Source organism: Girardinichthys multiradiatus, chromosome 6 (genome assembly GCF_021462225.1).
Source record: "Girardinichthys multiradiatus isolate DD_20200921_A chromosome 6, DD_fGirMul_XY1, whole genome shotgun sequence".
Classification (NCBI taxonomy): Eukaryota; Metazoa; Chordata; class Actinopteri; order Cyprinodontiformes; family Goodeidae; genus Girardinichthys; species Girardinichthys multiradiatus.
In genome coordinates this window covers 24,158,744-24,171,846 of record NC_061799.1, presented here as the reverse complement: position 1 = coordinate 24,171,846, position 13,103 = coordinate 24,158,744, and the positions used below count along the sequence as shown (strand labels likewise).

At 39.0% G+C, this 13,103-nt stretch overlaps 1 protein-coding gene across 1 annotated transcript; it reads right to left on the bottom strand.

Annotated features, from left to right (window-relative positions):
• Positions 1–770: 770 nt before the first annotated feature.
• Positions 771–12,139, bottom strand: prtfdc1b (phosphoribosyl transferase domain containing 1b). The gene is made up of 9 exons (XM_047369147.1): positions 11,990–12,139; positions 11,654–11,760; positions 10,503–10,686; positions 10,031–10,096; positions 4,827–4,844; positions 2,359–2,441; positions 2,193–2,239; positions 2,016–2,092; positions 771–1,843 (listed from the first exon to the last, which is right to left on the bottom strand). Exons 1-9 carry the CDS (start codon positions 12,035–12,037, stop codon positions 1,796–1,798), a joined length of 678 nt encoding a protein of 225 aa, XP_047225103.1. The 5' UTR covers positions 12,038–12,139; the 3' UTR covers positions 771–1,795.
• Between the last annotated feature and the right edge of the window lie 964 nt (positions 12,140–13,103).

The window sequence follows — 13,103 nt, the reverse complement described above, 5'->3', positions numbered from 1 at the left end:
ATCTAGAGTATGTCATAATAGTCTTCTGTTGAAGGATTTAATCAAGACATTATTGTGTTGGAGCTCAGTTCTGTTGAAAGGTCAGAGTCAATTACTTGTAATCCCCAAAGACCCTCAGAACCAGGAGGAAAACCGTTTCAACCTCCTGGCACTTCATGTTCCCAGCTTAGAGAGCGAGAGTCGTATGTCAGGTGTAAACAATGAGCAAAGTGGCCCGAAACACCTAACCCGTTTTTGTTCCTTTTACTGGTTAATATTTGGGTCACCTCTTTTTGTTCACCTCCCAAGACTATTAACTTTAGGTTTTATGTTCTCGCTGTGGCCAAAAAAAGTAAAGAAATTCTAGGCACAGACTAACTGACATATATTTGTCAAACAAAAAACATGTGCGGTGTTCAGACACTCAAAGACACCCTTTAAATATTACAAGCCACAACATATTTTCTAAAAGGAGCTTTTTAAGACCATCTTAATTTAAATGTAAGCTGCACAAATTATGAAAGATAACTTTGTAATGTAACACATGATAGCTTAAATTTCACTTAGTCAGTAGAATAAGCAAGGTTAATGAAATGGGCTTGGCAGTGGTTAAGGGATGGTTGAACGTCTTGGAATAGATGTCCTACTTCTTGGGGTTTGTAGTTTTTTCATAGCATACCACCACCCAAATTCCTTACCCAGGAACTACAAATCATGATATATATGAATATTACCAGGACATTTCTCAAAAGAAAAATATTTTGAATGAATGAAATAATGACTGTACAAAATTCAGATATAACTAATGTATTTTACAACCAATTATAGAAAATCTAAAGACTAGTTAAGGTCTAAAATTGTAAGCACAAAAAAGTTATCCAAACCAACCGGTCCCTATGTGGAAAATCAAATCACACCTCTTGTTATATCACAACTGTGATCACAAACATTTTTGTGGTACAGTTTCATTAGGCAAACCCAGGCCTGATTACTAACAGGCCTACAGAATCAAGAAATCACTTTAATAAAACCTGTCAGACAACGTGAAGTAGACATAACTATCTCAAAAAGCAAAACACATTGTGCCCCTACCTGAAGAAATAGTTACAAAGCCATTTCTAAAGCCGTAATGATGTCCATGTGAGAGTTCTAAGGCCAAAACCCACTGCCTGTGTTTTTATATCACTTTGTTATTTTGGTTAACAATAATCATTTAATCCACACAAGAATAATTTCACATTTGAAATATTTCTTTCCCACATCTTTACAACTTTAAAATAATGTGTAAAAAGAAACAAAGAAACAAAGCCTAACTCAAATACTTGGGAAACAGAAACATAAAAAAACAGAGGTAGTTAGCACACTTAGTTTTGATAATACGACTGTACATCGTCTGCCCCTGAGCCTACATAGAAGATAGAAGAGTGACCTATAAAAACTCTAAAAATAAAAGTGACGGAAAAATAATTAAGTGTTCATATTGTAGTAAAATCCAATTTTTTAATTTTAAGTGTAAACATTTTCTTTGCTGTTTTTCAGACAACAGGATACAAATCACTATTATAAAGGCCTTATTTTAAATTAAGCAGCTTTTTGTTCATGTAAACAAATATAGTGTGACTATTATTTTAAAAGTATTTCACAGATTCTTGCCCTATTGAACTATAAACATGTTAGAAGAAATATTACTGCTAAGGGTGCTAAGATTAGATGCCATCACAGCCACATGTGAGAAAATGGCATCTCTGGAGAAAATCTCTGGGCTTTCTGTAAAAAGGACATTGTAATGTAGACCCTTCTGTGTCGTCGTTTGCCTTCAGACCTTATATTTCTTCTTTCCACTTTCGCTAATAACGCAAATGTGCTTAAAAAAAAGGAGGAAAAAGCAGAGTCAAACTCCAGAATGTAAGCAGGCCACAAAACATTCAGAACAAAAGTGCATTTAGTTGATCTATGTGTGACAGTTGGTGCAACTGTACTATTACTCAGAGGCCTCCTGATACACAGAGTCTTTGTTGCCTGAAATGAAGACTTACATTGAGGTCCCTAAAATACTCATTGTAGTCCAAGGCATAGCCAACCACAAAACGATTGGGTATCTCAAAGCCGACATCTGAAAGCAGTGCATTAAAAAGATGAATGTTAACTGAAGATGTTTTCTAATCAAAGCAGTGACTTACAGCCTACAGTAAAACTGTTTATTAGTTACTTACAATCAGGAACGCAGGCTAAGCTATGCTGCACTCTCTTCACCAGCAACCTGGGGAAACGAAAGCAGATATTTTTCAACACCTTTAGCTCCTAATTGCTTATTGGAGTGCGTGTGTGGACTGAAACATAGGAGCTGGGTGATTCACAAAACAGGGAAACATTCTTCACCCTGCGACTTTGATCATTTTGGGTCTGAAGGCTTCGACGTGCTTCAAGAGAGTCTCCATTGTCTTTCCAGTGCCAACAATGCCCTGTGAGGGAGAGGACATAAAAAGCAGTAGGTTGGGAAAGCTGGTAAATGAAGAGCATCACATCACTGTGAAATGAGAAGGTTAACACAGTGTATCACTGTGCTCCTTTTATGCAACATTTAATGAATCAGTTTGACTTTCCCAGAAATCATATATTTTATATAAACACTGATATATTATACATTCTTCTGCTGATGAATATGATGGCCACTTGACAAACTACAGGAAGAAGAAATTATTTTTCTCTCTCACACACACACACACACACACACACACCAGATAAAAAGTGTTCTGCACTTTCATTGGACTGTCTGGTAAAGACCTGTAAGAAGGTATCTGTGTAAATTGTTGTTAGAGACCAATTTGGCAATATTTAATTTACTCCCTTGACCATCCTCCACAGCAAAAATGTAATGCCTCTTTTCCACTGGCTCGATTTGGCCCAGCTCCGCTCCCCTCGGCCCGCTTTGCGAGCGTTTCCATTACTGGTTTTTCCGTATCAGTACAGGTCCAACCGGGGCTGAGTCGGGACTACATGTGACGTGAACAGACTGCTGATCACTGGTTGGCCACGGGACCAGGAAAAATTAGGAGGCTTTTGCTGAGATAGCGCAGGGAAAAGTTAATATCGCTCTGGAGCGACAACAATAATATTAGGGACCACAATGGCCGGAGCAGGTCAACCCGAAATATAGTTTTACTTTTTACAAATCATAAACTTTGCCTGAAGGCTAAAAAAAAAAAAGGACACATCAGCTTTCTGAATTACACGCAGACGGGGCGCTGTATTTATTAACATCCTAAATCAGCACACATAAGATCAGCTGTTCAGATCCACAAACATTTCCCCAAAACAATACCAGCCTGAAACAGCGTGTCTGGTTCGGACATTTATTGGTGGTCCTTACTAGAACCACCGTCTGCAGGAGTAGGGTGCAGGCAGAGAGCAGCTGCTCATAATCAGACTGCCTGCATCGGAACCCCTGTACCGTATTTTATGTTCAGGCTGGGCTGTGTTCCAGATTTTATTATCCTAGTGGATTATTTTATCCACAAAAAACATATCACATTCTTGCATATACAATAAAACAAACATTATTTGTATTTTGATTTATTTATGTTTTTATTTTCTATTTGTGAATGTCACACAGTAATAGCAGCGCAGCGCACTACAATGACAGCTGGAGGCGAGGCTTAAGTCACCATCAGTCCACATACCCCATGGCAATAAATGCAGTGCCATTTTGCCTCTGGGTATGCTGGGCTGCCTTTGAAATAGGGCTCCCACCTGGAGAGAAGCCCACACAGCTCCAAATTACACATACAGGCTGATAGGTGAGAGACTGAAGGACTTTGAGTGGTTTTCAGACTGCACTTCAAAAGCGAAACGTAATTTGAATTTTTCATGCATGATTCTTTTTGATTGCACAACCAACCCTCACTTAGATTTTCGTATGCTGTTGATAAGTCAATGGTGAAGGTGGAGAAAACTTTCATATACACATAGCATTGTAATAAAGCAACCAGGAAAGCAACAAGAAAAAAAAAAAAAACTGCATTTGACAACTAAATGTGAACCACTAAGATAAGGTTCTCCAAATTTGCCACAACACAAAGACATTTAAATAATTCTGGAGAACATCTTAACCCACTATCAGTCACCATAAGCTTCAGATGAGTTGGAGTCTTTGAACTGCACTTTGTAGGTTTCTTGATATCCAGCTATTTGGTTGCAAGGTGCTCAGACATCAGGGTTGCCTTGCTACTAAAAAACACTGACCAAATTTTTTAGACAGCTATCGGTGCAGTGAAAACTTAAGATTGTATAGCAGAAAGAGATGGAACCAAAGTTAGCCCACCACCCACATCCTCCATATGGAGACATCAGTCACTGAAGTATAAAAACATACCCGATTTGTAACTTGTAAAGGTTTCAAAATTTAGGAGGTGCAAATGTCAAAGAAACACAGTATAACAAAATTATTTTGCATCAAACAACACCACAGACACTCCAACTAATTAGTGCATTAGGCATAACTGGACTGCTGAGACTTCTCCAGTCTTTGTTCTCGGTACGCAATCATTATGAATTTCCTTCAAATTTCTTCACTATGCAGCTGTTTTTATCCAGCAAACTGATTCCTAATATGCAGCTGAGTTATTGTGCTTACAGGATAAAGTAAGTAAACACTGTCTGGAAAGCAGCCCTCTTGTTTCTTGAATATAGGTCAGGCAATTAAAAACAGTTTCCCTCATGTAAAACATAAGTTTTTCTGGTAGACAAACTTTAAATGGCCCCTCGTGACCTGGAGAAAACAGTCACGATAGGGTATACACAATGAGTCCATTTTGAAAAATGGAAAAAGAACAACAAGGCTGACTCACCTCAACAATCAGTACGTTCTTATGAGTGCATGTTGGGGAGAGAGGAGAGGAAAGGAAGCAAAAAATGATGCTTGGTTAGAAACAGATTACTTTGTGAAATCAGCCATAAACATTTACCATCACGAAAAACATTAAAAGCTACAGTGCCTTGCAAAAGGTTTCACCCCCTTGGCTTTCTACTTATTTTGTTATATTCCAACCTGTAATTTATTTGTTGTTTAATCTTATTTTACGTAATGGATCTGCACAAAATAGTCTAAGTTGGTGAAGTGAAATAAGAAAAATATATATAATAAAAAGAATGAAAATTGGCATGTGCATACATATCCACCCCTTTTGCTAAGAAGGCCCTAAAAAGTTCTGGTGCAACCAATTACCTCCAAAAGTCACATAATTTGTGAAATTAAGTCCACCTGTGTGCAATCGAATTGTCACCTGGTCTTTCAGTTTAAACACACCTTTTCTGAAAGGCCCAGAGGCTGCAACACCACTGAGCAAGAGGCACCAGACCATGAAGATCAAGGAGCTCTCCAAACAATTTAGGGACGAGTTGTGGATGAGAACAAGTCAGGGTTGGGTTATAAAAAAATATTCAAATCTTGCATGTTGCCCCGGAGCACCATTCAATCCATCATCTTCAAATGGAAAGCACCAAGAAAAACCTGCCAAGGGATGGCTGCCTAAAACTCACAGACAAGTAAAGGAGGGCATTAATCACAGAGGCAGCACAGAGACGAAAGGTAACCTGAAGGAGTTGCAGAGTTCCACAGCAGAGACTGGAGTATCTGTCCATAGGAGCACAATAAGCTACACAGTCCATAGAGTGGGGCTTTATGGAGAAGTGGCCAGAAAGAAGCCATTACTTAGTGTTGAAAATAAGACGGCATGTTTGGAGTTTGCCAAAAGACATGTGGGCACTTCCCCACATGTATGGAGGAAGGTGCTCTGGTCTGAATAAAATAAAATGTAACTTTTCGGCCACCAAGGAAAACGCTATGTCTGGCACAAACCCAACACATTCCATCACCCTAAGAACACAATCCCCATAGTGAAACATGGTGGTGGCAGCATCATGCTGTGGGGATGTTCTTCAGCAGCCAGACTGGGAAACTGGTCTGAGTAGAGGGGAAGTTGGATGGTGATAAATACAGGGATATTTTGAGCATTTGTGATTTGAGACTGGGATGGAGGTTCACCTTTCAACAGGACAATGAGTCAAAGCATTCTGCTAAAGCAACACTCCAGTGGTTTAAGATGGAGCATATAAATGTGTTGGAATGGCCTAGTCAACGTCCAGGCCTGAATCCATTTGAGAACCTGTGATAAGACTTGAAGATCGCTGTTCACAATTGAAAACCCTCCAACATGAAGGAGCTGGAGCAGTTTTGCCTTGAGGAATGAACAAAGATCCCAGTAGCAAGATGTGGCAAGCTCAAGCCACTTGCAGCTGTAATTGCCAGAAAAGGTGGCTCTACAAAGTAGTTATGCATGCTGAGATTTTCTGTTATTTTGTCCAATTTGTTGTTTGCTTCACGATAAAAAACAAATTCACCTTCAAAGTTGTAGGCATGTTCTTGTAAATTAAATGGTCAAACTTTCAAACAATCCATTTCAATTCCAGGTTGTAAGGAAACAAAACATTAAAATGTCAGGGGGCGGGGGATACTTTTGCAAGTCACTGTAAGAATTAAACATGTTTGGTTCCTTAATGAAATCAGAAAGCAAACTAAAATCTAAAAACGAAAGGACATTTTTTTAAATGACTTAATGCAGAAGTGCTGACACATCAGCAGCGCCACACCCAATAACAAGTTATAACTGTAATGCCACATTAGTAATGCGTCCATTAATTTTATTAACATGCATGCTTTACACAAGACAAATACTGCAGCAGAGAAATATCTGTATCATGTAGATTGGAAATATATTCATTAGCAGTACTATTCAGAATGTCAGTGAAATAGCTGAAATCCTGCAGATGCCTGACTAATCAACAGAAGACTTGACACTAATCACCATCTAGGCACAGTCTTAGCTTTGCTTCATCTTATCTAGATCAGGAAAAAGATTAAACTTCTTCAGTTTATTACAGTTTGAAAACAAAAGGCTCATCCATGCATGTAATTGTTCTTTGTTTACGTCTCGTTATTCTTACAGATTTATTTAGGGTGCAGTGAACCCATGAGAAATCTAAACTAATGGGATATGCGTTAAGAAATGGCGAAAAGGACATATTTTGCAATCAACTGACAATTTCACAGTTAACTCTTACCAGTAAAACAGTACGTCCTTGGTTGTAAGAAAATTGCTGCCATATTTTATTTTACGTCACATGGGAATAAAACATTTTACAGAAACATATAAAATACTGCAAGAAAATCACACAGCTGTGAGTCAGACTTAATACCTAAAGTCTTTTTCAAGTTGTAGACATCTACTGTAGTCTGCACCTGGCTACCGGACAGACTGGTGACCAGCTGAGGGATAAGCCTTTACTGTAAATGATCAGATGAGGTGATGACACATTAGTCTGACAATCTAAAAATATGCTCTCTTATTTATGACTCCAGTAAATATCATTGGTGATTCACATCCTCACAATCATGAAGATGCACACAGAATTGTAAGGAAATCAGTGTCAGAGAACCTAAAAACTGGTAAAAGTCACTACATCAGATGTACAAGAGCAAAATGGAGCTACAAACTGGATTTAACGTAAACTTAGCACATTTTGTTAAGATTGTGATGGCAGTGCAAAACATCATAAACTGTGTTCATGTTTAATCAACAAATTTCTGTTTTTATTATTAGCACAGTGACCACCATTTGCATAAAGGGCAGATTGGTGGTTAGTGTCAGAACAGGTAAACGTCAGGCTTTCAAAACTTCTTAGGAAATATGTAAACATGCTCTGGGCCAATCACTAGAAACTGCAGAAGCATAAATGAAGATGAGCTGTGTGATAGAAATGAATCCTTTATGAAGGAGAATGTTTCTAAATGCTATTGAAAAGCCAATGTGCAAAAGAAAAGAAAAACAATTGGAATTAACTGTTTTATACAGAACTTTTGTCTGTCGGCAGCATATTTTGTATTACACAAAAAAACTAAAGTAAATGTTTTTTGGGGGGTGTTAATGCTGCCGGGTGTTGTCACACTGGGTGTCTTTCCAGAATACAGCACTCTCACACAGTTAACCAAAATATACTTTGTAATGAATAAATATAATAAAAACAATTACCTATAACAGAATCTACCTGTTTGATTTATTTCCATCCATTTCAAAATGAACTTTGACCAGCTTCACTGTGACTGCTGAAGAGAACCATCCCTACAGCAGAATGCTGCCAACACCATGTTTCACTGTGGGCTTGAAGTGTTCTAGGTGATGTGCAGGGTTAGTTTTCTACCACGAATAGCACTTAGTGGTAAAATTCGGTTCTGGTCTGGTCTGAAGATAGCACCTTCTTCTAGATGTTTGCTGCGTTCCCTAGATGGGTTTTAGCAAACTGCAACTAAAATGTCTTTTACCTGTCTTTAAATAATGGCTTTTCTCTTTACATCCATCTACCACATATTCAGGGGTCGGGTTGCGGGGGCAGCAGCTTGAGTAAGGAAGCCCAGACATCTCTTTCTACAGCCATCTCTTCCAGCTTTTCTGGGAGAACCCATTGGTGTTCTCAAGCCAGCCAAGAGACAGTCTCTCATGCGTATCCTGAGTCTTCTGCTGGGTTTCCTCTCAGCTGGACATGCCCAGAACATCTCCCTATGGAGGCAACCAGGCATCTTCTTGCCAGTCTTCCATAACAGCCAGATTTGTGGAGCGTGAAACTAACAGTTGTCATTTTAACAGATTCTCCAACTAGGACATCTCTCCGGCTCCTCCAGAGTCACCATGGGTCTGTTGGCTGTGATTACTGCTTTCTGTGCCTGCACTTCTGCCTTTTTTCAGTCTGTCTCAGCAGATTTACAGCTGTGTGATCTGGATGATGTAATGAAGCATGCCTATTGAGATGTTCAGAGATGAGATGTTCTACAACCTAAACCTGCTTTAAACTTCTCCACAGCTTTATCCCTGACCCAGTCTGATGTGTTCTTTGGTTCACTAATGTTCTATAACAAACATTCAATTCAATTCAATTCAATTCAGTTTTATTTATATAGCACCAATTCACAACACATGTTGTCTCAAGGCACTTCACAACAGTCAGGTACATACATTCCAATTAATCCTAACCATTGAACAGTGCAGTTAGAGTTAGTTACAAACATCTGAGGCCTTCATAAAACAGACTCATACATGGAATAAAGTACACACTGTTAGACTCTATTTACGAATGAGTTTCCTTCCGAAGCCAGTTGGTTGCACTGGATTTCATTTGAGTGTCTCAAAGTAAAGGAGCCTCCATACAAATGCATTCCACATTTTCTGATTTTTATTTTTAAAAAGGTTTTAAAAACAATGTATACTGTCTTTCCACTTCACAATTATCTTTGAGAAGTGAAATAAAGTACATTACGGTTTGTGGTTGTAACATTACTAAATGTTTTTGTTTGTTTATTTCAACATTGCAGTAAGATTATGTTTGCACGTTGTTTCTAAAATTGTCTTCAAATGCCTTAGAGAGTGCTAACTATTGCCCACAAAGTGATTAATAGGCTTTAGACATTTTAAGAAACTATCTTGCAGCCTCTATAGTCCTGTGATCAGCACTGTTCAGTAAGACGGAGGAGATAATATAGAGACTATCTGAGCTTTGTAAACAGTCAGGATGCACTCCAGCTCAAAGGAGCACCAACCGTGATTACATGATAACAAGACAAGCAGCTGTGGAGTGAGCCTGAAGCAACAAGACTACTGTCACCCTGCTAATCTACATACTCACTATGTCCTCACATTTTCTCTGACTCCACACTTTGGCCACACTGAGATAAAGTGGAATGACCCTTTAAAGAAGTGCATTAGAACAGCTTGTATCTGATTAGAGCTGTCTGATCCTGCCATCTTTGATCTGCTTTTTGGAACCATCTTGTCAGGTGGACCGGGGAAGCAGATTTAGTAAAAAAAGGCTGCCCTCTTGAGGTCATTGTGCAGTGTCTCAATAAATGGCATCTCTAGACTACTCTGGGTTACTTTACCTTCTTACAATGTGTGCATTTCTTTGTAACTTTTTTTCCCAGTCATTACCCCAGTGAGACACTTACCTTTCCAGCTAAAAAAGACAAATCTTCTGCTCCCAGTATGTGAAGGTCTTCTGTCGACTGGTCATTCTGCAGAAATAACAAAAGTTATTTTGTTATTTCAAACAGCAGTGAAGACTAAAATCTATATTTGAAAAGCTGAAAATCAATTTTTATGCCTTTAAATTGCAAATGTTTGAGAATAAGAATAAAAAACATTGATAAAGGAACTCCAAAATCACATTGGCTATTTGTTAGTCTTTTTTCTCACGCATGAACAAACATGTCTAAGCTAAAGTTACACAAAGATCCCACTGTCATAATGCTGACAGTGTAACACACACATCGTCTGACTATGTCATGAGACACAAACCCATCACGGCTGACAATATCAACCATTAAAGCAGCCTCAGCATCTGTACACATGAGCCACTTAAGGTCAAACTGTCCCCTGTTGTTTCCCTTTACTGTAGCAGAAAGAGGATGCGGAGCTCACCAGGTAGCTCCTGAGCCGGATGAAGTGGACCCTCATGGGGATTGTGTGGTTGGAATTGCGACTGAGAGCCTTGATCCGTTCCACCAGGTCGGCACAGAACTGATAGCCTCCTTTTAGCACGCACAGCACCACAATGTCATGGTCCCCAAGGTCATCCATGATGTTCCGAGCAAGACGTTCTGTCCTGCAAAAAGAATGAGACTTTGCATCTTAAATGCAAAATGTATACATTTTTTGTAGAGTTTTGGCCTAATTACTGCTCTAAGTGGGTTGCTCTTTCAGCAAATGTTATGTTTTAAAGTCTGTATGCTTCAATTAACAATTGGTCGATCACTAAATTAGTTGACAATGATTCCAATAAGCAATTAATCCCGATTAGTTCGACTGTTTCAACTCTATCTAGCACAAGATTTTTTATTTTGTACACTTTCCCATCTTTTTGCAAAGAACTATATAAGTGATACCTTTAATTTAGAGTTCGAATTATAAAATAATTATTATAAAATATTAATTTTGCACATGCATGAAAACACCAAAGCTGTGATTGGCAGAGCAGCACAATTTGATGTAAATACAGTTTGTTATATGCATTTATATGCAGCATTAAACTGACTTAACAGCCAGCACAAGTGATCCATGTTACAGGCTGTTACAGGTTGCCAGGTAACATAAATATCTACATACTGAACAGCTTTTCTTTCACATTTTCCCTGTGTGAAAGCTTTAAATCAACAAAAATAATCAGTCTGGGTGCTCAGGCCCTTTGCAAATAGAGACTTGTCTGTGACGGGCTCCCCGGGCTGAGGGGAAGACATAGCTGACAAAATTTAAGTTTTTGTTTTGTTTTGCATGCCATGTGTGAGCTGATGCAAAGCAAAACTACAAATGTTCTTTTCCAAAATGTCAACATTTAAGAGTTCCTCTACCGTTCCCCGTCTGTTACGTTTTAGTCATGCAATTAACAGAAGTCACGCCGATAAGCACGCAAGTCCAAACCACCGAAGCAGTGTATGATATACTTCTAACTTCCTCCCGATAACTAATCAACGGCCACGCAAGACTTTACTGCAACTTCAGAGCAACACAGGGAAAATCATGTGAGAAGAAAACCTGCTTAGGCCGCAGCAAGCTGCAGAGTTTTACCCGTATACCTGTCCATAATGACGCCATGTGGAATGATGACACAGTCTAAATCTCCGGAGTAATGAGCTGGGTAGTTGAAGAGATCTAATCTGTAACCTGGCCAGTCATCGTTGATCTGAGAGGACACAGTCAAACAAACATTATTCTGTGAAGCACAGTGGAAACCACAAGTTATACACACAAGCGTCCACGCTACAGCTGCAAACTCTCTGCAGCAGAAACGCATGTCGCTTTACTTTACACAAAACTAATCTACACGGAGCGCAAAGTTGTCTGAGTGCGTGCGAAGGATGTCTCTAACTGGGCACATGTCCATTTCGTGTCAAGCTCTCTTATTATATTACCAGAATCCCCTCGCTTCTTCTATCGGCCTGAACGACAACTTCAGCCATGTTTTTCCCGTCGAAACACAAAAAGGATCTTGTCTCAGGAAGGTGGTGCTGCAAGCCGACGGAGGGGTTTGGCACGGTGATGGGAGAGGAGGAGTATCCGAGTTAAGGAATGTGGAGCCTGTCATGGAGCGCCGCGGCCGCTAGGGGCGCTCTAACACAGCATTTTCGTCATACCATCATCAGGATGCAAGAGCTTCTCTTTCAGCAGGTGTCACCTTTTCATTGAGTTTCTCAAGGGTCAGTGTGGATGACAGGCAGGGTCTCCAAAACAACTTCATTTTCAGACATGCTGTTAATAGCGTCTGTTTAATAGAAGCAATGGTGTTTTACAAGACCAGCAAGTAGGATTTTAAACAAAATCTCAAATCTTGACCTCCAAGCATATTATTTTAAATATAAATCAATGGAGGACAAAAATAAATAAATAAAGGTACATAAAGGTTACAGTGCCTTGCAACATTGTTTATAGCCCATATTCCCATTTTGTCACATGTAAACCACAAACTTCAATGTATCATCGGATTTTATGTGACAGACCAACACAAATACTACATAGTAATAAAGTAGTAGAAAAATGTTAAATGGTAATTAAAAAGTTTTACAAATAAAAACATAAAAAGTGTGGCGTGCATATGCATTCATCGTCCTTTACTCTGAGAACCCTAAAGGAAATCATTTGCCTTCAGAAGTCACCCAATGAGTACGTATAGTCTGGCTCTGTGTAATTATATCTAAGTATCACTACAGTTCAGTGAAGGCCTTTATTTATTAGAGAATATTATTTAACAAATGACATCATGAAGACCTAGAAACACAGCATACAGGTCAGTATGAATAGGTAATAAAACAACATGTCATCCTTTAATTGTCTCACAGAATGCTGTTCAATCCAAAATTTGAAAACAGCCAAGGAGATCATTAAACAGAGAAGTAGCCCAGAGGCCAATGATAACTTTGAAAGAGTTGCAGAGAACCACTACTGAGGTGGGGAAACTTGTTGACAGGGAAGCTAATAGTCATGCAAATCTGGCGTCAGTTGAACAGTGGCAAGAACACATCTATTGTT

Excerpts from the sequence above, each read along its gene's own strand:
- prtfdc1b (XM_047369147.1), bottom strand. The coding sequence starts at position 12,037 with ATGGCTGAAGTTGTCGTTCAGGCCGATAGAAGAAGCGAGGGGATTCTG. Across the intron at positions 2,240-2,358 it reads AAAATGATCAAAGTCGCAGG|GTTGCTGGTGAAGAGAGTGC; the intron begins GTGAAGAATGTT and ends TCGTTTCCCCAG. Across the intron at positions 2,093-2,192 it reads CTTAGCCTGCGTTCCTGATT|ATGTCGGCTTTGAGATACCC; the intron begins GTAAGTAACTAA and ends CACTGCTTTCAG.